Here is an 18750-nt window from a genome sequence, read left to right as displayed (position 1 = left end):
AATCTCCCTCAACACCGTCCCATCACACACTCCCGGGGTCAGACACAGAGTGAAGATCCCACCACACTGTCCCATCACACACTCCCGAGGTCAGACACAGAGTGAATCTCCCTCCACACCGTCCCATCACACACTCCCAGGGTCAGACACAGAGTGAATCTCCCTCCACACTGACCCATCACACACTCCCAGGGTCAGACACAGAGTGAATATCCCTCCACACCGTCCCATCACACACTCCCAGGGTCAGACACAGAGTGAATCTCCCTCCACACCAACCCATCACACACTCCCAGGGTCAGACACAGAGTGAATCTCCCTCCACACCGTCCTATCACACACTCCCAGGGTCAGACACAGAGTGAATCTCTCTCCACACTGTCCAATCAGACACTCCCAGGATCAGACACAGAGTGAATCTCCATTGCACACTGACCCATCACACACTCCCGAGGTCAGACACAGAGTGAATCTCCCTCCACACCGTCCCATCACACACTCCCAGGGTCAGACACAGAGTGAATCTCCCTCCACACTGACCCATCACACACTCCCAGGGTCAGACACAGAGTGAATCTCCCTCCACACCGTCCCATCACACACTCCCAGGGTCAGACACAGAGTGAATCTCCCTCCACACTGACCCATCACAGACTCCCAGGGTCAGACACAGAGTGAATCTCCCTCCACACCAACCCATCACACACTCCCAGGGTCAGACACAGAGTGAATCTCCCTCCACACCGTCCTATCACACACTCCCAGGGTCAGACACAGAGTGAATCTCTCTCCACACTGTCCAATCAGACACTCCCAGGATCAGACACAGAGTGAATCTCCATTGCACACTGACCCATCACACACTCCCGAGGTCAGACACAGAGTGAATCTCCCTCCACACCGTCCCATCACACACTCCCAGGGTCAGACACAGAATGAATCTCCCTCCACACTGTCCCATCACACACTCCCGTGGTCAGACACAGAGTGAATCTCTCTCCACACTGTCCAATCAGACACTCCCAGGATCAGACACAGAGTGAATCTCCCTCCACACCGTCCCATCACACACTCCCGTGGTCAGACACAGAGTGAATCTCTCTCCACACTGTCCAATCAGACACTCCCAGGATCAGACACAGAGTGAATCTCCCTCCACACCGTCCCATCACACACTCCCGTGGTCAGACACAGAGTGAATCTCTCTCCACACTGTCCAATCAGACACTCCCAGGATCAGACACAGAGTGAATCTCCCTCCACACTGTCCCATCACACACTCCTATGGTCAGACACAGAGTGAATCTCCCTCCACACCGTCCCATCACACACTCCTGGAGTCAGACACAGAGTGAATCTCTCTCCACACCATCCTATCACACACTCCCAGGATTAGACACAGAATGAATCTCCCTCCACACCTTCCCATCACACACTCCCAGGTTCAGATACACAGTGAATCTCCCTACATAGTATCCCATTACACACTCCCAGGGTCAGACACAGAGTGAATCTCCCTCCACACTGTCCCATCACACACTCCCAGGGTCAGACACAGAGTGAATCTCCCTCCACACCGTCCCATCACACACTCCCAGGGTCAGACACAGAGTGAATCTCCCTCCACACTGTCCCATCACACACTCCCAGGGTCAGACACAGAGTGAATCTCCCTCCACACTGACCCATCACACACTCCCAGGGTCAGAAACAGAGTGAATCTCCCTCCACACTGTCCCATCACACACTCCCAGGATCAGACACAGAGTGAATCTCCCTCCACACTGTCCCATCACACACTCCCAGGGTCAGACACAGAGTGAATCTCCCTCCACACTGTCTCATCACACACTCCCGGAGTCAGACCCAGAGTGAATCTCCCTCCACACCGTCCCATCACACACTCCCGGAGTCAGACCCAGAGTGAATCTCCCTCCACACCGTCCCATCACACACTCCCAGGATCAGACACAGAGTGAATCTCCCTCCACACTGTCCCATCACACACTCCCAGGGTCAGACACAGAGTGAATCTCCCTCCACACTGTCCCATCACACACTCCCAGCGTCAGACACAGAGTGAATCTCCCTCCACACTGTCCCATCACACACTCCCGGATTCAGACCCAGAGTGAATCTCCCTCCACACCGTCCCATCACACACTCCCAGGATCAGACACAGAGTGAATCTCCCTCCACACTGTCCCATCACACACTCCCAGGGTCAGACACAGAGTGAATCTCCCTCCACACCGTCCCATCACACACTCCCAGGGTCAGACACAGAGTGAATCTCCCTCCACACTGTCCCATCACACACTCCCAGGGTCAGACACAGAGTGAATCTCCCTCCACACTGACCCATCACACACTCCCAGGGTCAGAAACAGAGTGAATCTCCCTCCACACTGTCCCATCACACACTCCCAGGATCAGACACAGAGTGAATCTCCCTCCACACTGTCCCATCACACACTCCCAGGGTCAGACACAGAGTGAATCTCCCTCCACACTGTCCCATCACACACTCCCGGAGTCAGACCCAGAGTGAATCTCCCTCCACACCGTCCCATCACACACTCCCAGGATCAGACACAGAGTGAATCTCCCTCCACACTGTCCCATCACACACTCCCAGGGTCAGACACAGAGTGAATCTCCCTCCACACTGTCCCATCACACACTCCCAGCGTCAGACACAGAGTGAATCTCCCTCCACACTGTCCCATCACACACTCCCGGAGTCAGACCCAGAGTGAATCTCCCTCCACACCGTCCCATCACACACTCCCAGGATCAGACACAGAGTGAAACTCCCTCCACACTGTCCCATCACACACTCCCAGGGTCAGACACAGAGTGAATCTCCCTCCACACTGGCCCATCACACACTCCCAGGGTCAGAAACAGAGTGAATCTCCCTCCACACTGTCCCATCACACACTCCCAGGATCAGACACAGAGTGAATCTCCCTCCACACTGTCCCATCACACACTCCCAGGGTCAGACACAGAGTGAATCTCCCTCCACACTGTCCCATCACACACTCCCGGAGTCAGACCCAGAGTGAATCTCCCTCCACACCGTCCCATCACACACTCCCAGGATCAGACACAGAGTGAATCTCCCTCCACACTGTCCCATCACACACTCCCAGGGTCAGACACAGAGTGAAGCTCCCTCCACACTGTCCCATCACACACTCCCAGCGTCAGACACAGAGTGAATCTCCCTCCACACTGTCCCATCACACACTCCCGGAGTCAGACCCAGAGTGAATCTTCCTCCACACCGTCCCATCACACACTCCCAGGATCAGACACAGAGTGAAACTCCCTCCACACTGTCCCATCACACACTGCCAGGGTCAGACACAGAGTGAATCTCCCTCCACACTGTCCCATCACACACTCCCAGGGTCAGACACAGAGTGAATCTCCCTCCACACTGTCCCATCACACACTCCCGGAGTCAGACCCAGAGTGAATCTCCCTCCACACCGTCCCATCACACACTCCCAGGATCAGACACAGAGTGAATCTCCCTCCACACTGTCCCATCACACACTCCCAGGGTCAGACACAGAGTGAAGCTCCCTCCACACTGTCCCATCACACACTCCCAGCGTCAGACACAGAGTGAATCTCCCTCCACACTGTCCCATCACACACTCCCGGAGTCAGACCCAGAGTGAATCTCCCTCCACACCGTCCCATCACACACTCCCAGGATCAGACACAGAGTGAAACTCCCTCCACACTGTCCCATCACACACTGCCAGGGTCAGACACAGAGTGAATCTCCCTCCACACTGTCCCATCACACACTCCCAGGATCAGACACAGAGTGAATCTCCCTCCGCACTGTCCCATCACACACTCCTGGGGTCAGACACCGAGTTAATCTCCCTCCACACCATCCCATCAAACATACCAGGATCAGATACATAGTGAATCTCCCTACACACTGTCCCATCACACACTCCCAGGGTCAGACACAGAGTTAGACTTACAGTGCACCATCCCATCTCATAGTCTGAAATGTGGCTAACACCGTACATGGGAACCAAGATGGAATGTTGCATCAGTTCTGGAGTATTACATACAGTTCTGGTCGCCCCATTACAACAAGGGTGTGGAGACTTTGGAGAGGGTGCAGAAGAAGTTCACCAGGATGCTGCCTGGATTAGGGGGCATGAGCTACTAGGAGAGGCTGGACAAAGCTGGGTTGTTTCTCTGGAGCGATGAAGACTGAGGAGAGACCTGATAGAGGTTAATAAGGTTACGCAAAGCTTCGATAGAGTTGATAGTCAGAATCTTTTCTCCCCAGGGTCTAAATGTCTCATACCAGAGCACTTGTATTTAAGGTGAGAGGGGTTAATTTCAAAGGAGATAATGAGGGGTAAGTTTTGTTTACACAGAGAGTGGAGGGTGCATGGAATGTGCTGCCAGGGGTGTTGCTAGAGGCATATACCACAGAGGTGTTTAAGAGGCTCTTCGCCGGAGGAGGCAGAAGGGATTAGTTTAGTTCGGCGTGAAGTTGTTCAGCACAACACTGTGGGCTGAAGATCTTGTTCATGTGCTGTGCTGTTCTATGTTCTTTGTATTCCCATCCAAGCCAGTCCCATTTGCCCATGTTTGACCCATATACCATCTAAACCCTTTCTATCCACGTACCTGTGCAAGTGCCTGTTAAATGTTGTTAATGTCCCTGCCTCTGGCAGCTCGTTCCATATACAGACATTGAAGACATTGCCCCTCGGGTCCCTATTAAATCTTTCCCCTCTCACCTTAAACCTGTGACCTCTGGTTCTTGATTCACCAACCCTGGGAAAAAGATTGTGTACATTCACCCTATCTATGCCCTTCATGATTTTATACTCCTCTACAAAGTTACCCTTCAGTCTCCAACGCTCCAAGGAATAAAGCCCCGACTTGCCCACCCCCTCTCCATAACTCAGTCCCTGGACTCCAGGCAACATCCTTGTAAATCTCCTCTGCCCTCTTTCTAGCTTAATGACATCTTTTCTGTAGCAGGGTGACCAAATCTGATCACAATTCTCCCAGTGTGGCCCCACCAACTGCAACATAACATCCCAACTCAGTACTCTGTGCCCTGACTGATGAAAGCCAGCATGCCAAAAGCCTTCTTTACCACCCTGTCTATCTGCGATGCCACATAGTCAGCTGTGCATTTGTACCCCAAGGTCCCTCTGTTCTACAACACTCCCAGGGCCCTGCATTCACTGGGAAAGTCATTTGTTTTCCCAAAATTCAACACCTCACACTTTTCTGAATTAAACTTCATTTGCCATTCCTCTGCCCATTTACTCAGATGATTGAGACCCACCCCCCCCCGTAAACCCTGATGACCATATTCACTGTTTACAACACTCTTTTAGTGACATCTACAACTTTCTAAACGTGCCTTGTGCATTCTCATCCAAAGCACTGGCATAGGTTACAAACATTAAAGTTTGCATTACCGACTTCTGATCGAGAAACAACCTGCCAGTTCAAGTTCAAGTTTGATTGCCATTCAACCATACATGAATACAGCCAAATGAAACAACGTTCCTCCAGGGCCAAGTTGTAAAACACATTCTCAGCAGCACACTGCACATAGCACAAATAGAGATTTTTACTCCTCATGTATATATTAAGGATGTAAGCAATAAAGTCAATTTAATTCAATTCAATTCCCAGAGTTATCCCTATTCATTGTCTTGAACAAAGGAATAACATTTGGCACCCTCTAATCATCTGGTATTACTCCTATGGCCAGTGAGGTCGCAAAGATAATCACCAAAGGCGCAGCAACCTGGCGTATATTCCAATCGACTTATCTATCCTTATATTTTTCAAAAGTACCAGCACATCTTTTTTTTTGATATCAATATGTCCCAACATATCAGCCTGCTTTACACTGTCCTGACAAAAGTCAAGGTCCCTTTCACTGGTGAATACTGAAGCAAAGTATTTAGTAAGGACTTCCCTGACCATCTCTGACTCCAGGCAAACACTTCCTCTTCTATCCCTGATCAGCCCTACCCTCACTATGGTCATCCTTCTGTTCTTCACATACGTGTAGAATGCCTTAGGGTTTTCCTTAATCCTACTCGCCAAGGCCTTCTCATGTCACCTTCCAGCTCTCCTAAGTCTCTTCTTCTGCTCCCTCCTGGCTACCATGTAACTCTCTAGAGTCCTGCTTGACTCTTGTTTCTAATGAGGGCAAGCATTGAATCCTCAAACCACAACAACCCTGTTATTATTACTCCTTTCCAGAATCTGTCTCCCTATCTGCTCCTCGATGTCCCTGTTACTATTGGGTGGTCTATAAAAAACACCCAGTAGAGTTATTGACCCCTTCCTGGTCCTAACTTCCACACACAGAGACTCTGTAGACAATCCCTCCATGACTTCCTCCTTTTCTGCAGCCGTGACACTATCTCTGATCAACAGTGCCACGTCCCCACCTCTTTTGCCTCCCTCCCCATCCTTTCTGAAACATCTAAAGCCTAGCACTCAAAGTAACCATTCCTGCCCCTGAGCCATCCAAGTCTCTGTGTTGGCCACAACATCATAGCTCCCAGTACTGATCCACGCTCTAAGCTCATCCGCTTTGTTCATGATACTCTGAACTATCCACAACACCACCAACCTTTTATGTCATCTGCAAACTTACAAACCCACCCTAACACTTCCTCATCCAAATCACTGATAAAAATCACAAAGAGTAGGGATCCCTGTTATACACCATTGGTCACCAACCTCCAGGCAGAACATGCTCCATCTGCTACCACCCTCTGCCTACTGTGAGCAAGCCAATTCTGTAACCACACCGACAAGTTTCCCTGGATCCCGTGCCTCCTGATTTCCTGAATGAGCCTACCATGGGGAACATTATCAAACACCTTACTGAAATCCATCTGCTCTACCTACATCCACTGCTCCACCTACATCAATGTGTTGTGTCATTTCCTCATGGAATTCAATCAGGCTCATGAGGCACAACCTGCCCCCCCACAAAGTCTAATCAGACTATACTTTTTTCAAATGCTCATAATTTCTGTCTCTGAGAACTTTCTCCAATAGTTTGCCCACCACAGCCATAAGATTCACAGGCCTAGAATTTATTCTGTCATTTACTCGAATATTTCAATCACCACTGGTCACTGACTTCCACACCACTTGTCTGTCCCTCACCTCCCCTCCCTTTCCCTCTCAGGGGTAGGGAGGGGGAGGGGGGTCCTGGGACACACTCACCTTGCTTCTGGAGATCGGCAAGCAGGCCACTCCACTCCATGCGGAAGTCATTGGCTCCAGTCAAGCTGCCGTCACCCCCGATAACACACAGGTTGGTGATGCCACGTTTCACCAGGTGCAGGGCTGCAATCATCCTGCCCTCGCGCGATCGGAAATCCTTACAGCGAGCACTACCGATGACCGTGCCGCCCTAGGGGGGGGGGGGGTGGGAGGGAGAACAGGGAGAGGAAAGAGAGAGGAAAAGAGAATGGAGGTGGTGGTGGGAGGACAGAGAGGAAGAAGGGAAAAAAAGCAGGGGGAGAGAGGGAAGGAGGTGAGAGAGGAGAGTGGGGGGATGGGGAGGGGGGAAGAAGGGGACGAGAGGGAAAGGGTGTCAGGAGAAGGTGTATGGGGGGGAGTGTAGGGGAGAGACATTATGAAGGGTGCATATGCACGCACGTTTGTGTGTGTGTGTATATATATATATATATATATATATGACTGTATATATGTGTGTCCGTCTGTGTGAACACATGTGCCGGCCTGTGTTTTCAGTGTAATGTGACCTCTGGTCTGGTGTTGGAGATCAGGAGGCTATTTCCAGCTGCTGATATTTGGGAGTGACCCCATGTCAGGGGTTGGATTACAGTCGTTCCCAACTGACAGCCAGCCTTGCAAAGGTCAATGGGAGCCTGGTGGGTAAATCAGCCCTCTTACTCACTTACCTCATTGCCCTTCTCCACCCTCACTCTTCTCTCTTCCTCATACACCCTCCCTCTCATTCCCCTGGAGCCTGACACCACTCACCAGCTGTAACATCATTGAAACACTCTCCCAGGTCGCCTCTCGGATGTTGTCGCCTCCATCAACCAGACCTTGGTAACCCTGTGGGCAAAGGACAGTCAAACCACACTAACTCACACGAAACACATCCTCCCCTCTGGTTCACATGGAGGGAGATTCACTCTGTGTCTGATCCCAGGAGTGTGTGATGGGACGGTGTGGAGGGAAATTCACTCTGTGTCTGATCAATTGAGTCTGTGATGGGACTGTGTGGAGGGAGATTCACTCTGTGTCTCACCCTGGGAGTGTGTGATGGGACGGTGTGTAGGGAGATTCACTCTGTGTCTGACCCTAGGAGTGTGTGATGGGACAGTGTGGAGGGAGATTCACTCTGTGTCTCACCCTGGGAGTGTGTGATGGGACGGTGTTGAGGGAGATTCACTCTGTGTCTGACCCTGGGAGTGTGTGATGGGACAGTGTGGAGAGAGATTCACTCTGTGTCTGACCCTGGGAGTGTGTGATGGGACAGTGTGGAGGGAGATTCACTCTGTGTCTGACCCTGGGAGTGTGTGATGGGACGCTGTGGAGGGAGATTCACTCTGTGTCTTACCCTGGGAGTGTGTGATGGGACGGTGTGGAGGGAGATTCACTCGGTGTCTGACCCTGGGAGTGTGTGATGGGATGGTGTGGAGGGAGATTCACTCTGTGTCTGACCCTGGGAGTGTGTGATGGGACAGTGTGGAGGGAGACTCACTCTGTGTCTGACCCTGGGAGTGTGTGATGGGACAGTGTGGAGGGAGATTCATTCTGTGTCTGACCCTGGGACTGTGTGATGGGACAGTGTGGAGGGAGATTCACTCTGTGTCTCACCCTGGGAGTGTGTGATGGGACGGTGTTGAGGGAGATTCACTCTGTGTCTGACCCTGGGAGTGTGTGATGGGACAGTGTGGAGAGAGATTCACTCTGTGTCTGACCCCGGGAGTGTGTGATGGGACGGTGTGGAGGGAGATTCACTCGGTGTCTGACCCTGGGAGTGTGTGATGGGACAGTGTGGAGGGAGATTCACTCCGTGTCTGACCCTGGGAGTGTGTGATGGGACAGTGTGGAGAGAGATTCACTCTGTGTCTGACCCTGGGAGTGTGTGATGGGACGGTGTGGAGGGAGCTTCACTCTGTGTGTGACGCTGGGGCCCAAAACTATTCGGAATTCTCTAAACATGGTGTTATCAAGCTTCAGCATAACATTCTTGTTTTTATATTCTCGTCCTCTTGAAATGAATGTTAACGTTGCATTTGCCTTCCTTACACTCACTCAACCTGCAAGTTCACCTTTTGGGAACGCGGCACGAGGACTCCCAAGTTGCTTTGCATACCCGATATCCAAATTCTCTCCCCATGCAGAAAATAATCCGTTTGGGGGGGGGAGGAAGGTAGGGGGACAGGAACAGGATGGAGGTATGAGGAGGATCAGGGTGAGGAAGAGAGGAGGTGCGAATGGATTGGAGGAAGGGAGGAAAGGGAGAGGCTGAGACAGAGGGGAGAGAGGGGGAGGAAGACAAGGGATGTTGGGGGAGAAGGGTAAAGGGGAGATTGGCGGGGGCACAGGAATGAATGGTGGAGGGATGGCGTAGGGTAGGGATGGTGTGCAGTAGGGAAAGAAGGCAAGGGTTGAAGGTGGGTTGGGAAGGGAGAGAGGGAGGAACATGGAGGGTATAGGAGGGAGTGAGGGGTAAGAGGGATGTGGGAGGTGGAGGTGTAAGAGGGAGGGGCTGAAGAGCAGTAGGGGCTGAGGGATGGAAAGAAGAGGTAGGAGGGAGTGCCTGAGGGAGGGGTAGGTGGGAGGGTCAAGAGGGAGAGGGGCTGAGAGGAGTAGGAGGGAGGAGGTAAGAGGGAGGGATAGGAGGAAGGATTAGGAAGGAGGGGTTAGGAAGAAGGCGATAGGAGGGAGGGGCTGAACACTCACCTCGTGAATGAAGTAGACCTTTGCTCCAGTGTAGATTCCAACTCGGACAACGGCCCGGACAGCGGCGTTCATCCCTGTGGAGAGAGAGGATCAGCTCACCACAGTGACAAGAGGTTGGGTGTGACTGGGTGACATGAAGGGTAGGCATCTGGGACTAGGACTGACCTCAGGGGCAGCTGCAGGACAACAACAGGATGAGGGCCAGTACCAGGTGGATGGGCAGAGTGGGCTGATGCCTTTCTACTGGAAGTAAGGAGGGAGCGAGACCAGGATCTGGAGGGAAGGAGTGAGGGGAGGTCCCGGACGGAGAGAGAGAGAGAAGCGGAGAGGGGAAGTGCCAGAGTGAGATGGGGTGAGGGGTGTCCAGATGGAGGGAGGGGGCGAATGTTGGTCTGAGAGGGAGCGAAGGGAGGTCTCAGAGGGAGAGTGGGAGCAAGGGAGCAAGTGAGGGGAGATTCCAGAGGGAGGGAGAGAGGGCTAGGGAAGGGGAAGGGGAGAAGCATCACTCACCCTGAGCATCTCCACCACTGGTCAGCACCGCAATGGCTCTGCCGGCACCCAGAGTCTCCAGGCGGGACCGTTCGACCACAACCATGTTGTCTGCAGGGACACAGATTCAGAGCTGGGTTGGGTTTTCCCCTGCACCTTCTTCCCTCCCTCCAACTCCCACCTTCCCCTTCCCTCTTCCTCCCCCTGCCTCCCCTTCCCTCCCTTCCTTCCATGCTTCTTCACCCATCTGTCCATCTTTCCCCCTCCTCACCATATTCCCTCTACCTCTCCATCTCTTGTCCCTATAGTTCTCCTCTCCCTCCTCCACTTATTAGTCCTTCACTTCACCTCGTTCATATTGTCTCCCTCCTTGTCCCCTCCCCTCCCTCCATTTCTACTCCACATCAACAATCCTACCTCCCCTCTCCCTCTCTACCTTTCCATCTCTCACCCCTCCCTTTCCTCTCTATTGTTTCCCCTCACTCCCTCCCTCCATTTCACCTCTCCTCGACCTAAGCATGGATTGGGTTACATTAGAGGCAGTCCACAGGAGATTCACCAGGATGATCCCAGGATTGAGAAGGTTGTCCTATTGGCAGGGGATGGACAGTTTGGGTCTGTATCCTGTGGGGTTTAGAAGAACCAGGGTTGAAGTTATTCAACATCTCAGCCCCTAAGGGGACATGAGAAGAGTGATGTAAAGATGTTTCCGCCAGTGGAAATGAGATGACACAGTTACAAGGTTGGGGAAGGAGGTGGGTGGGATGGTGAGTTAACACTGAGGTGTGTAGGGACCAATGTTGATAACTTCACTCACTTCAATGCTGAACTACAACCACAACCTGCAGACTCACTTTCAAGGATCCTGCAACTCATCTTCTCAGTATTATTATTTACTTTTTAAAAATATATTATTTGCACAATTTGTCTTCTTTTGCACATTGGCCTGTGTCAATCTACATCATTCAGAGTTTTTCATAAATTCTATTTTATTTATTTATTGTCCTGTGAATGCTTGCAAGAAAATGAATTCAAGGTAGTATATGATGACATACATGCACTTTGATAATAAATTAATGTTGAACTTTGAACTTTCATCTCTCCAAGGAAGGGGACTGGATTGTTGAACGTGTTGAGTGTGGAGGTACTGTATATAGATATCAGGAAGGTCGAGAGGACCAAGGACCGTGCAGAACTGGGGCAAGAGAGGTGATCAGATTTGTTGGTGAGACCTGGAGTATTCTGTTCATTTTTGGTCATTCTGCTACAGGAGAAATGCCAGTAAGCTGGAAAGACCCTGGAACATCTGGACAGCAAAGGTGCATACATCAGGATGCTCTGCATTGACTGTAGCTCAGCATTCAATACCATCATCCCCTCAAAACTAATCAATAAGCTTCAAGACCTTGGCTTCAACACTTCCTTGTGCAATTGGATCCTGGATTTCCTCACTCGCAGACCCCAGTCAGCTTGGATTGGCAACAACATCTCCTCCACAATCTCCATCAGCATATTGACTGGCTGCATCACAGCCTGGTATGGGAACGCCAATGCCCTTGAACAGAAAACCCTACAAGAAGTAGTGGATATGGCCCAGTCCATCACGGGTAAAGCCCTCCCCACCCCCCACCATTGAACACATCTACATGAAATACTGTCACTGGAAAGCAGCGTCCATCACCACCACCCAGGACATGCTCTCTTCTCATTGCTGCCATCAGGGAGAAGGAGGTACAGGAGCCTCAGGACTCATACCACCGGGTTCAGGAACAGTTATTACCCCTCAACCATCAGGCTCCTGAACCAGAGGGGATAACTTCACTCAACCCCACTTGCCCTGTCAGTGAACTGTTCCCACAACCAACTTTCAATGACTTTTCATCTTATGTTCTCAATGTTTATTGATTATTTATTATTATTATATTTTGTATTTGCACAGTTTGTTGTTTTTCGCACACTGATTGTTCCCTCTGTTGGTGCAGTCTTTCACTGATTCTATTACGGTTATTGGATTTACTGAGTATGCCCTCAAGAAAATGAATCTCAGGGCTGTATATGGTGACATATATGTACTTTGATAATAAATTTACTTTGAATTTTGAAAGAGTGCAGAGGAGATTGAGGAGGATGTTGCCGAGATGGTTCCAAACCAGCATGGCAGACTGACCTGGAAGGTCAGATCCATTGACATCTATTGTGAACTAGCTAACTGAATTAAAAATTGGCTCAGAGGTAGGAAGCAGTAGGTGGTGGTCAAAGGTTGTTTCTTGGGATAGAGGCGGTGACTAGTGACTTAGTGGTATACCACAGGGGTCGGTATTGGGACAACTGTTATTTGTCATTTATATAGATTTGGATGTGAACGCACAGGAGTTGATCAGTAAGTTTGCAGATGCCATAGAATTAACAAGTGTTGTTGCTTGTGAAGAAGGTTATTGTAGATTGCAGGGGGATAAATGTTCTCATCTAAGCCAGTCACACCCATTTGTCTGTGTTTGTCCCATATCCCTCTAAACCTTTCCTAGCTGTGTGTCTGTCCAAGTGACTGGCTTAGATGGGAATCTGGGTCAGCATGGAGCCATGGGCTGAAGGGCCTATTCTGTGCTGTGTGACTTTGTGACTATTACATTGAGGGAGGGGGGAGGGAGATGCTCAAGGGACTAGCTTCCTCTCACCATCCTCTCCAGTTTCCTGAAGAGGTTGAGAGAAGATAAAAATTAACTTTATTTGTCAGATGAAACATACAGTGAAATATGTTGTTTGCATCAAGCCAAATCAGTCAGGTTTGTGCTGGGCAGCCCACAGTTGTCACCACATTTCTGATGCCAACATAGCACATGGGAGGAAATTGGAGCACCCAGAAGATCCATGCAGTTATAGAGAGAATGTACAAACTCCTTACAGACTGCGGCTGTAAAGTGTTCTGCTGACTGCTACCCTCCCTCTTCCTCTGACCTTCCTTCCCGCTCTCTCCATGAATGTGGGGGTGGGCATTGCATGATTGGCAAACTACATATCCTATCACCAACACATCCCTGGGACCAGCTGCACTGTGCGTAATCAGATATTGTGGCCCTTGTCTGGTGTCTATTCCTGTCCTTGTTTTTATCATAGCTTTTAATATCATGTGAGAGAAAAAGAAAGAGAGAGGGAGAGTGAGTGTGTGTGTGTGTGTGTGTGTGTGTGTGTGTGTGTGTGTCGGGGAGCGAAGGGAACACAGGGGGGAGAGAAGGGGGAAGGAAGAGGTGAGAGGGAGGGGAGAGAAGGCAGAGAGGGAGGGGAGAGTGGGAAAGGGGGAGTGGGGAGAGGGAGAGAGGGGGAGATGGGGACAAGAGGGGAAAAGTGAAGTGGAGGTGGGAAGAGAGGGGAAAAGAGAAAGGGGAGAGGGAGAGAGGGCAGAGAAGGGAGTGAGGGAGAGGAGGAAGAGATGAGGGGCTCCCACTGCCCCAAAGCCAAGGGGTGGATCTTCTAACCTGCTGCACCCCTCTCCTTCTCTTTTCAGAGGTTCCTGAACAAATTCCTCGCCCTAGGACCGCCATACCTCTCCTCCACCACCCCACCCCCACTATCTACCTCCCAGTCCAGGCTAGCACCCTCCCCAAATCCCATGGGTACTCACCGCAGAGGGCGATGGATCTCTGAGGCAGCTGCTGAAGTATGACAGGGATCTCTCTGGACAGAGTGTGAAGCAAGAGCAGAGCTGCAGGACTGATATAGTCAGCTGGTGCCTGGCAAATGTCAGGGCAGCAGGGAAAGGTCACACTCCAGATGTGGCAGGGAGCCCAGTGAGAACGTCCAACAGGCTACACAGGGACAGGCGCGCACACATGGACACACACACACACACAAACAAGGACACATCGATGGGCAGGCAGACACGCGAGCATAGACACTGACAGACACACACAAATAGACAGACAAACACACACACACACACACACACAGATGATGAGGGGTAAAATCAGGGGAGGAGACAGAAGGGGGGACACAGAAAGAGGTAGAGAGAGAGGGAGAAAGAGAGAAAGGGAGGGGGAGACAGAGACAGAGTCAGAGAGAGAGGGGGTAGAGGGGATATTGGGGATAGAGGGGGTTGGGGATGATGGGGGATAAGAGGGGGTTAGAGGAAGGATACAGGGTGGGGATGGGGATGGGGGTTAGAGGGTGGAATAATAGGGGGTGAGGGAGTGGGGCATTGAGAGAGATGGAGGGTGTGACAGGGAGAAAGAGAAAGAGAAGGGCAGAGAGAGGGAGGAACAGAAAGAGAGACAGAGGGAGAGAGAGAGAGAGAGAGAGAGAGGGGAAGAGGCAGAGGGGCACAGAGGTAGAGAGAGGGGAGAGGGAGAGGGGGTAACAGAGAGAGGGAGACACAGAGAGAAGGAGATAGTAGAAGGGAGGCAGAGAGAGGGAGAGACAGAGAGATGGGGGAAGGGAGGAGAGAGTGGGAGAGGGAGATAGAAAGGGGGGACAGATAGAAAAAGAGAGAGAGGGAGGGAGAAATGGGAGAGATAGAGAGGGAGGGGAGACAGAGAGAGAAGGGGAAGAGACAGAAGAGAAAGGGAGTCAGAGAGAAAGACAGGTACAGAGAGCGAAAGCAGGGAGACAGTGGAGAAGTCAGAGAGAGATGGGAAAACAAAGAGGGGGTTGACTGAGTGAGAGATCAGGTAGAGGGGGGGGAAACAAAGAACAAGGGCTGTGGAGAAAGAGAGAGGGAGATGAGAGATCAGGGAGACATAAAGAGGGAGAGTGAGGGGAGACAGAGAGACAGAGAGGGGTGGTAGAGAGAACAAGAGACAGAGAGAGAAAGAGGGAGACAGAGGAAGAGAGAGGGAAAGGGTGACAGAGAGGGGGACAGTGAGAAAGGGAGACAGAGAGTGAGACAGAGGGGGAGGAGAGATAGAGAGGGAGAGACAGGGGAGAGAGAGAGATGGAGACAGAGAAGGACCGAGAGAGAGCACATGGGAGGCAGGAGCAAGAAAGTGCGTGTCAGAGACAGAGTGAGAGAGGGAGCAGGCAAGCGGGAACAGAGGAGAGAGGGAGCACGAGGGAGAGGAAATATGAGAGGGGGGAGTGTGGGAGACGGAGCAAAAGAGAGTTCATGGAAACCGAGGAGAGAGTGTGTGCAGGGGAGATGGAGCAAAAGAGAGAGTGGGGGAGAGATAGCATGGGAGAGGGGGAGCAAGAGAGAGCAGGGAAGAGAGAATGTGGGAGAGTGGGAGCGTGAGAGAAAGAACCCAAGGGAGAGAGGGAGTGTGAAAGAGAGACTGGAGTAGAGAGGAAGTGAGAGAGAGGGAGGGACAGGGAAGACAGAGGGAATGCGAGAGAGAGGGATGGGGAGAAAGAGGGAGCGCAATAGAGAGTGAGACCGGGGGACAGAGAGAGCACAAGGTAGAGGGGGAGCGAGTGGGAGAGAGGGACTGCGCGAGAGAGAATGGGGGAGAGAGGAAGCGAGAGTGAGAGAGCTTGGGAGAGATTGAGCACGGGAGACAGTGAGCGTGAAACAGATGGTGGGAGAGAGGGAGCTTGAGAGAGCAGAGTAGATAGGGAGAGGGGGAGCAAGAGAGAGAAAGCTGGGGACAGATGGTGTGCAGGAGAGAGAATGAGCACAGGAAATAGAAGGTGTGCAAGACAGAAAGAGAGCACGCGAGAGAGAGATTGAGATTGAGCGAGGGAGAGAGGGAACACAAGAGAGAGAGTAAGGAGACCAGATCTGCACACAGTACTCCAGGTGCAGCCTCACCAGTACCCTACATAGTTGCAGCATGACCTCCCTGTTCTTAAATTCAATCCCTCTAGCAATGAAGGCCAATATTCCACTTGCCTTCTTGACAGCCTGCTGTACCTGCAAACTAATCTTATGATTCATGCACAAGCACTCCCAAGTCCCTCTGCACAGCAGTGTGCTGCTATTTTTTTTTACAATTTAAATAATAATCAGATCTTCCATTTTTCCTTCCAAAGTGGATGAACTCACATTTACCAACATTATATTCCATCTGCCAGACCCTTGCCCACTCACTTAACCTATCTATATCTCTCTGCAGACTCCCTGTATCCTCTGTACAATTTGCTTTTCTACTCAATTTAATGTCATCAGCAAACTTAGATACACTATACTCGGTCCCCTCTTCCAGATCGTTAACGTATATCAAGAGCAGTTGTAGACCCAGCACTGACCCCTGTGGCACGCTGCTCACAACTGATTGTCAACCAGAGAAACACCCATGTATCTCAACTCTCTGCTTTCTGTTAGTTAACCAATCCTCTATCCATGCAAGTACATCACCCCCAACTCTTTGTACCCTTAACTTATGGAAAAATCTTTTATGTGGTACCTTATTGAACGCCTTCTTGAAATCCAAGTAAATAACGTCCATCTATTCCCCTCTATCCACTGCACTCGTTATATCCTCAAAGAACTCCAGTAAATTTGTCAAACAGGACCTGCCTTTGCTGAATCCATGTTGTGGCTGCCTGATGGATCCATTTCTTTCCAGATGCCTCGCTATTTCTTCTTTATATTTTATTGTCGCCAAACAATTAGTACTAGAACGTACAATCATCACAGCGATATTTGAATCTGCGCTTCACACTCCCTGGATTACAAATATTAAATATAGTTAAAATTAGTAAATATTAAAAATTTAAATTATAAATCATAAATAGAAAATAGAAAAATGGGAAGTAAGGTAGTGCAAAAAAACCGAGAGGCGGGTCCGGATATCTTTAATGATAGCTTTCAAGCATTTTCCCAACTACAGATGTATTAACTGGCCTGTCTTTTGCCTATATCCTTTTTGAACAGTGGCATGACATTCACCTTCTTCCCAGAGTCCAGAGAATTTTGGTAAATTATCATCAAAGCCTCTATTATAACCTCTGCCATTTCTTTCAGTACCCTGGGATGCATTCCATCAGGACCAGGGGACTTGTCTATCTTCAGGCCCACAAAGTTTGCTTAGCACTAGCTTTTTAGTGATAGCTATTGTATCAAGGTCCTCACCTCCCATCACATCCATAACATCTCTCTTTGACATGTTAAACATATCCTCCACCACGAAGACCAACGCAAAATAGTCATTCAAAGCCCTGGCCATTTTTTCATTACCCAATATCAATTCCCTCTTCTCGTCCTCTAAGGAACCTATGTTCACTTTAGCCACCCTTTTCTGCTTTATATAATTATACAAACTTATACTATTGGTTTTTATATTTTGTGCTAGTTTATTTTCATAATCTAGCTTCCCTTTCTTTATTGCCTGCTTAGTGTTTCTTTGTTGCATTTTAAAGTTTTCCCAGTCTTCCAGTTTCCCACTACTCTTGGCGACTTTGTATGCATGAGCTTTTAGTTTGATGCCTTCTTTTATTTCCTTAGTTATCTAAGACTGGCTCTCCCCACCCTTACTGTCCTTGCTTTTAACTGGAATATACTTTTGCTGAGCACTGTGAAAAATCTCTGAAAGTCTTCCACTGTTCCTCGACTGTTCCACCACAGAGGCTGTGTTCCCAGTCTACGCCATCCAACTCCTTCCTCATCCCATTGTAGTCTCATTTCTTTAGGCACAATACACTGGCTTTAGATCAAAATATTGCACCCTCCATTTGTATGAGAAACTCAATCAAATTGTGATCACTCTTTCCAAGGGGATCCCTAAATACAAGATCACTAATTTTACCTGTCTCATTGCACAGGAACAGATCTAAGATAGCAAATTCAACTGTAGGCTCAGTAACATGCTGTTCAAGAAAGCCATCACAGATGCATTCTAAAAAGTCCTCCCCAAGACTGCCCCAACCAACTTGATTCACCCAATCTATGTGCAGGTTAAAGTCCCCCATGATAATTGCTGTTCCATTCTTACATGCCTCAGATATTTCTCTGTTTATTGCCTGTGCCACTGTAATGTTATTATTCGGTGACCAATAGACAACTCCCACCAGTGATTTTTTCCCCTTTACTGTTCCTAATGTCTACTCAGATGGATTCAACATTCTGCTCCGTAGATCTTATACTGTCTCTCACCATCACCCTGATCTCATCCTTAATTAAGAGAGAGCAAGCAGAGGAGATGGAGCACAAGAGGTAGAGGAAGCAGAGAGAGGGACAGAGAGAGCGGGCGACAGAGGGTGCACAAGAAAAAGAGAGAGCAGGGGCGAGTGGAAGAGAGAAATAGCAGGGGAGAGACGGCACAAGGGAGAGGGGGGAGAGAGAGAGTGGAGGAGAGATGTAGTGCAAGAGAGAGTGAGCGGTGGCGAGAGGGAGCGCGACACAGA

At 50.1% G+C, this 18750-nt stretch overlaps 1 protein-coding gene across 1 annotated transcript in view; it reads right to left on the bottom strand.

Annotated features, from left to right (window-relative positions):
- pfkmb (phosphofructokinase, muscle b) overlaps window positions 1–14238 on the bottom strand; it is a 44906-nt gene extending 30668 nt beyond the window's left edge. Inside the window, exons 1-5 of the mRNA XM_063036904.1 lie at window positions 14099–14238; window positions 10501–10590; window positions 9991–10064; window positions 8053–8130; window positions 7267–7456 (exon numbers count right to left, since the gene is read on the bottom strand). Coding sequence (XP_062892974.1) covers window positions 7267–7456; window positions 8053–8130; window positions 9991–10064; window positions 10501–10585 — 427 coding nt within the window. The 5' untranslated portion in view covers window positions 10586–10590; window positions 14099–14238. The remainder of the gene's footprint in view (window positions 1–7266; window positions 7457–8052; window positions 8131–9990; window positions 10065–10500; window positions 10591–14098) is intronic.
- Between the last annotated feature and the right edge of the window lie 4512 nt (window positions 14239–18750).

Source organism: Mobula hypostoma, chromosome X1 (assembly GCF_963921235.1).
Source record: "Mobula hypostoma chromosome X1, sMobHyp1.1, whole genome shotgun sequence".
NCBI classification, from domain to species: domain Eukaryota; kingdom Metazoa; phylum Chordata; class Chondrichthyes; order Myliobatiformes; family Myliobatidae; genus Mobula; species Mobula hypostoma.
The sequence above is the reverse complement of the archived record's forward strand: the minus strand, read 5'-3'. Positions and strand labels throughout refer to the sequence as shown.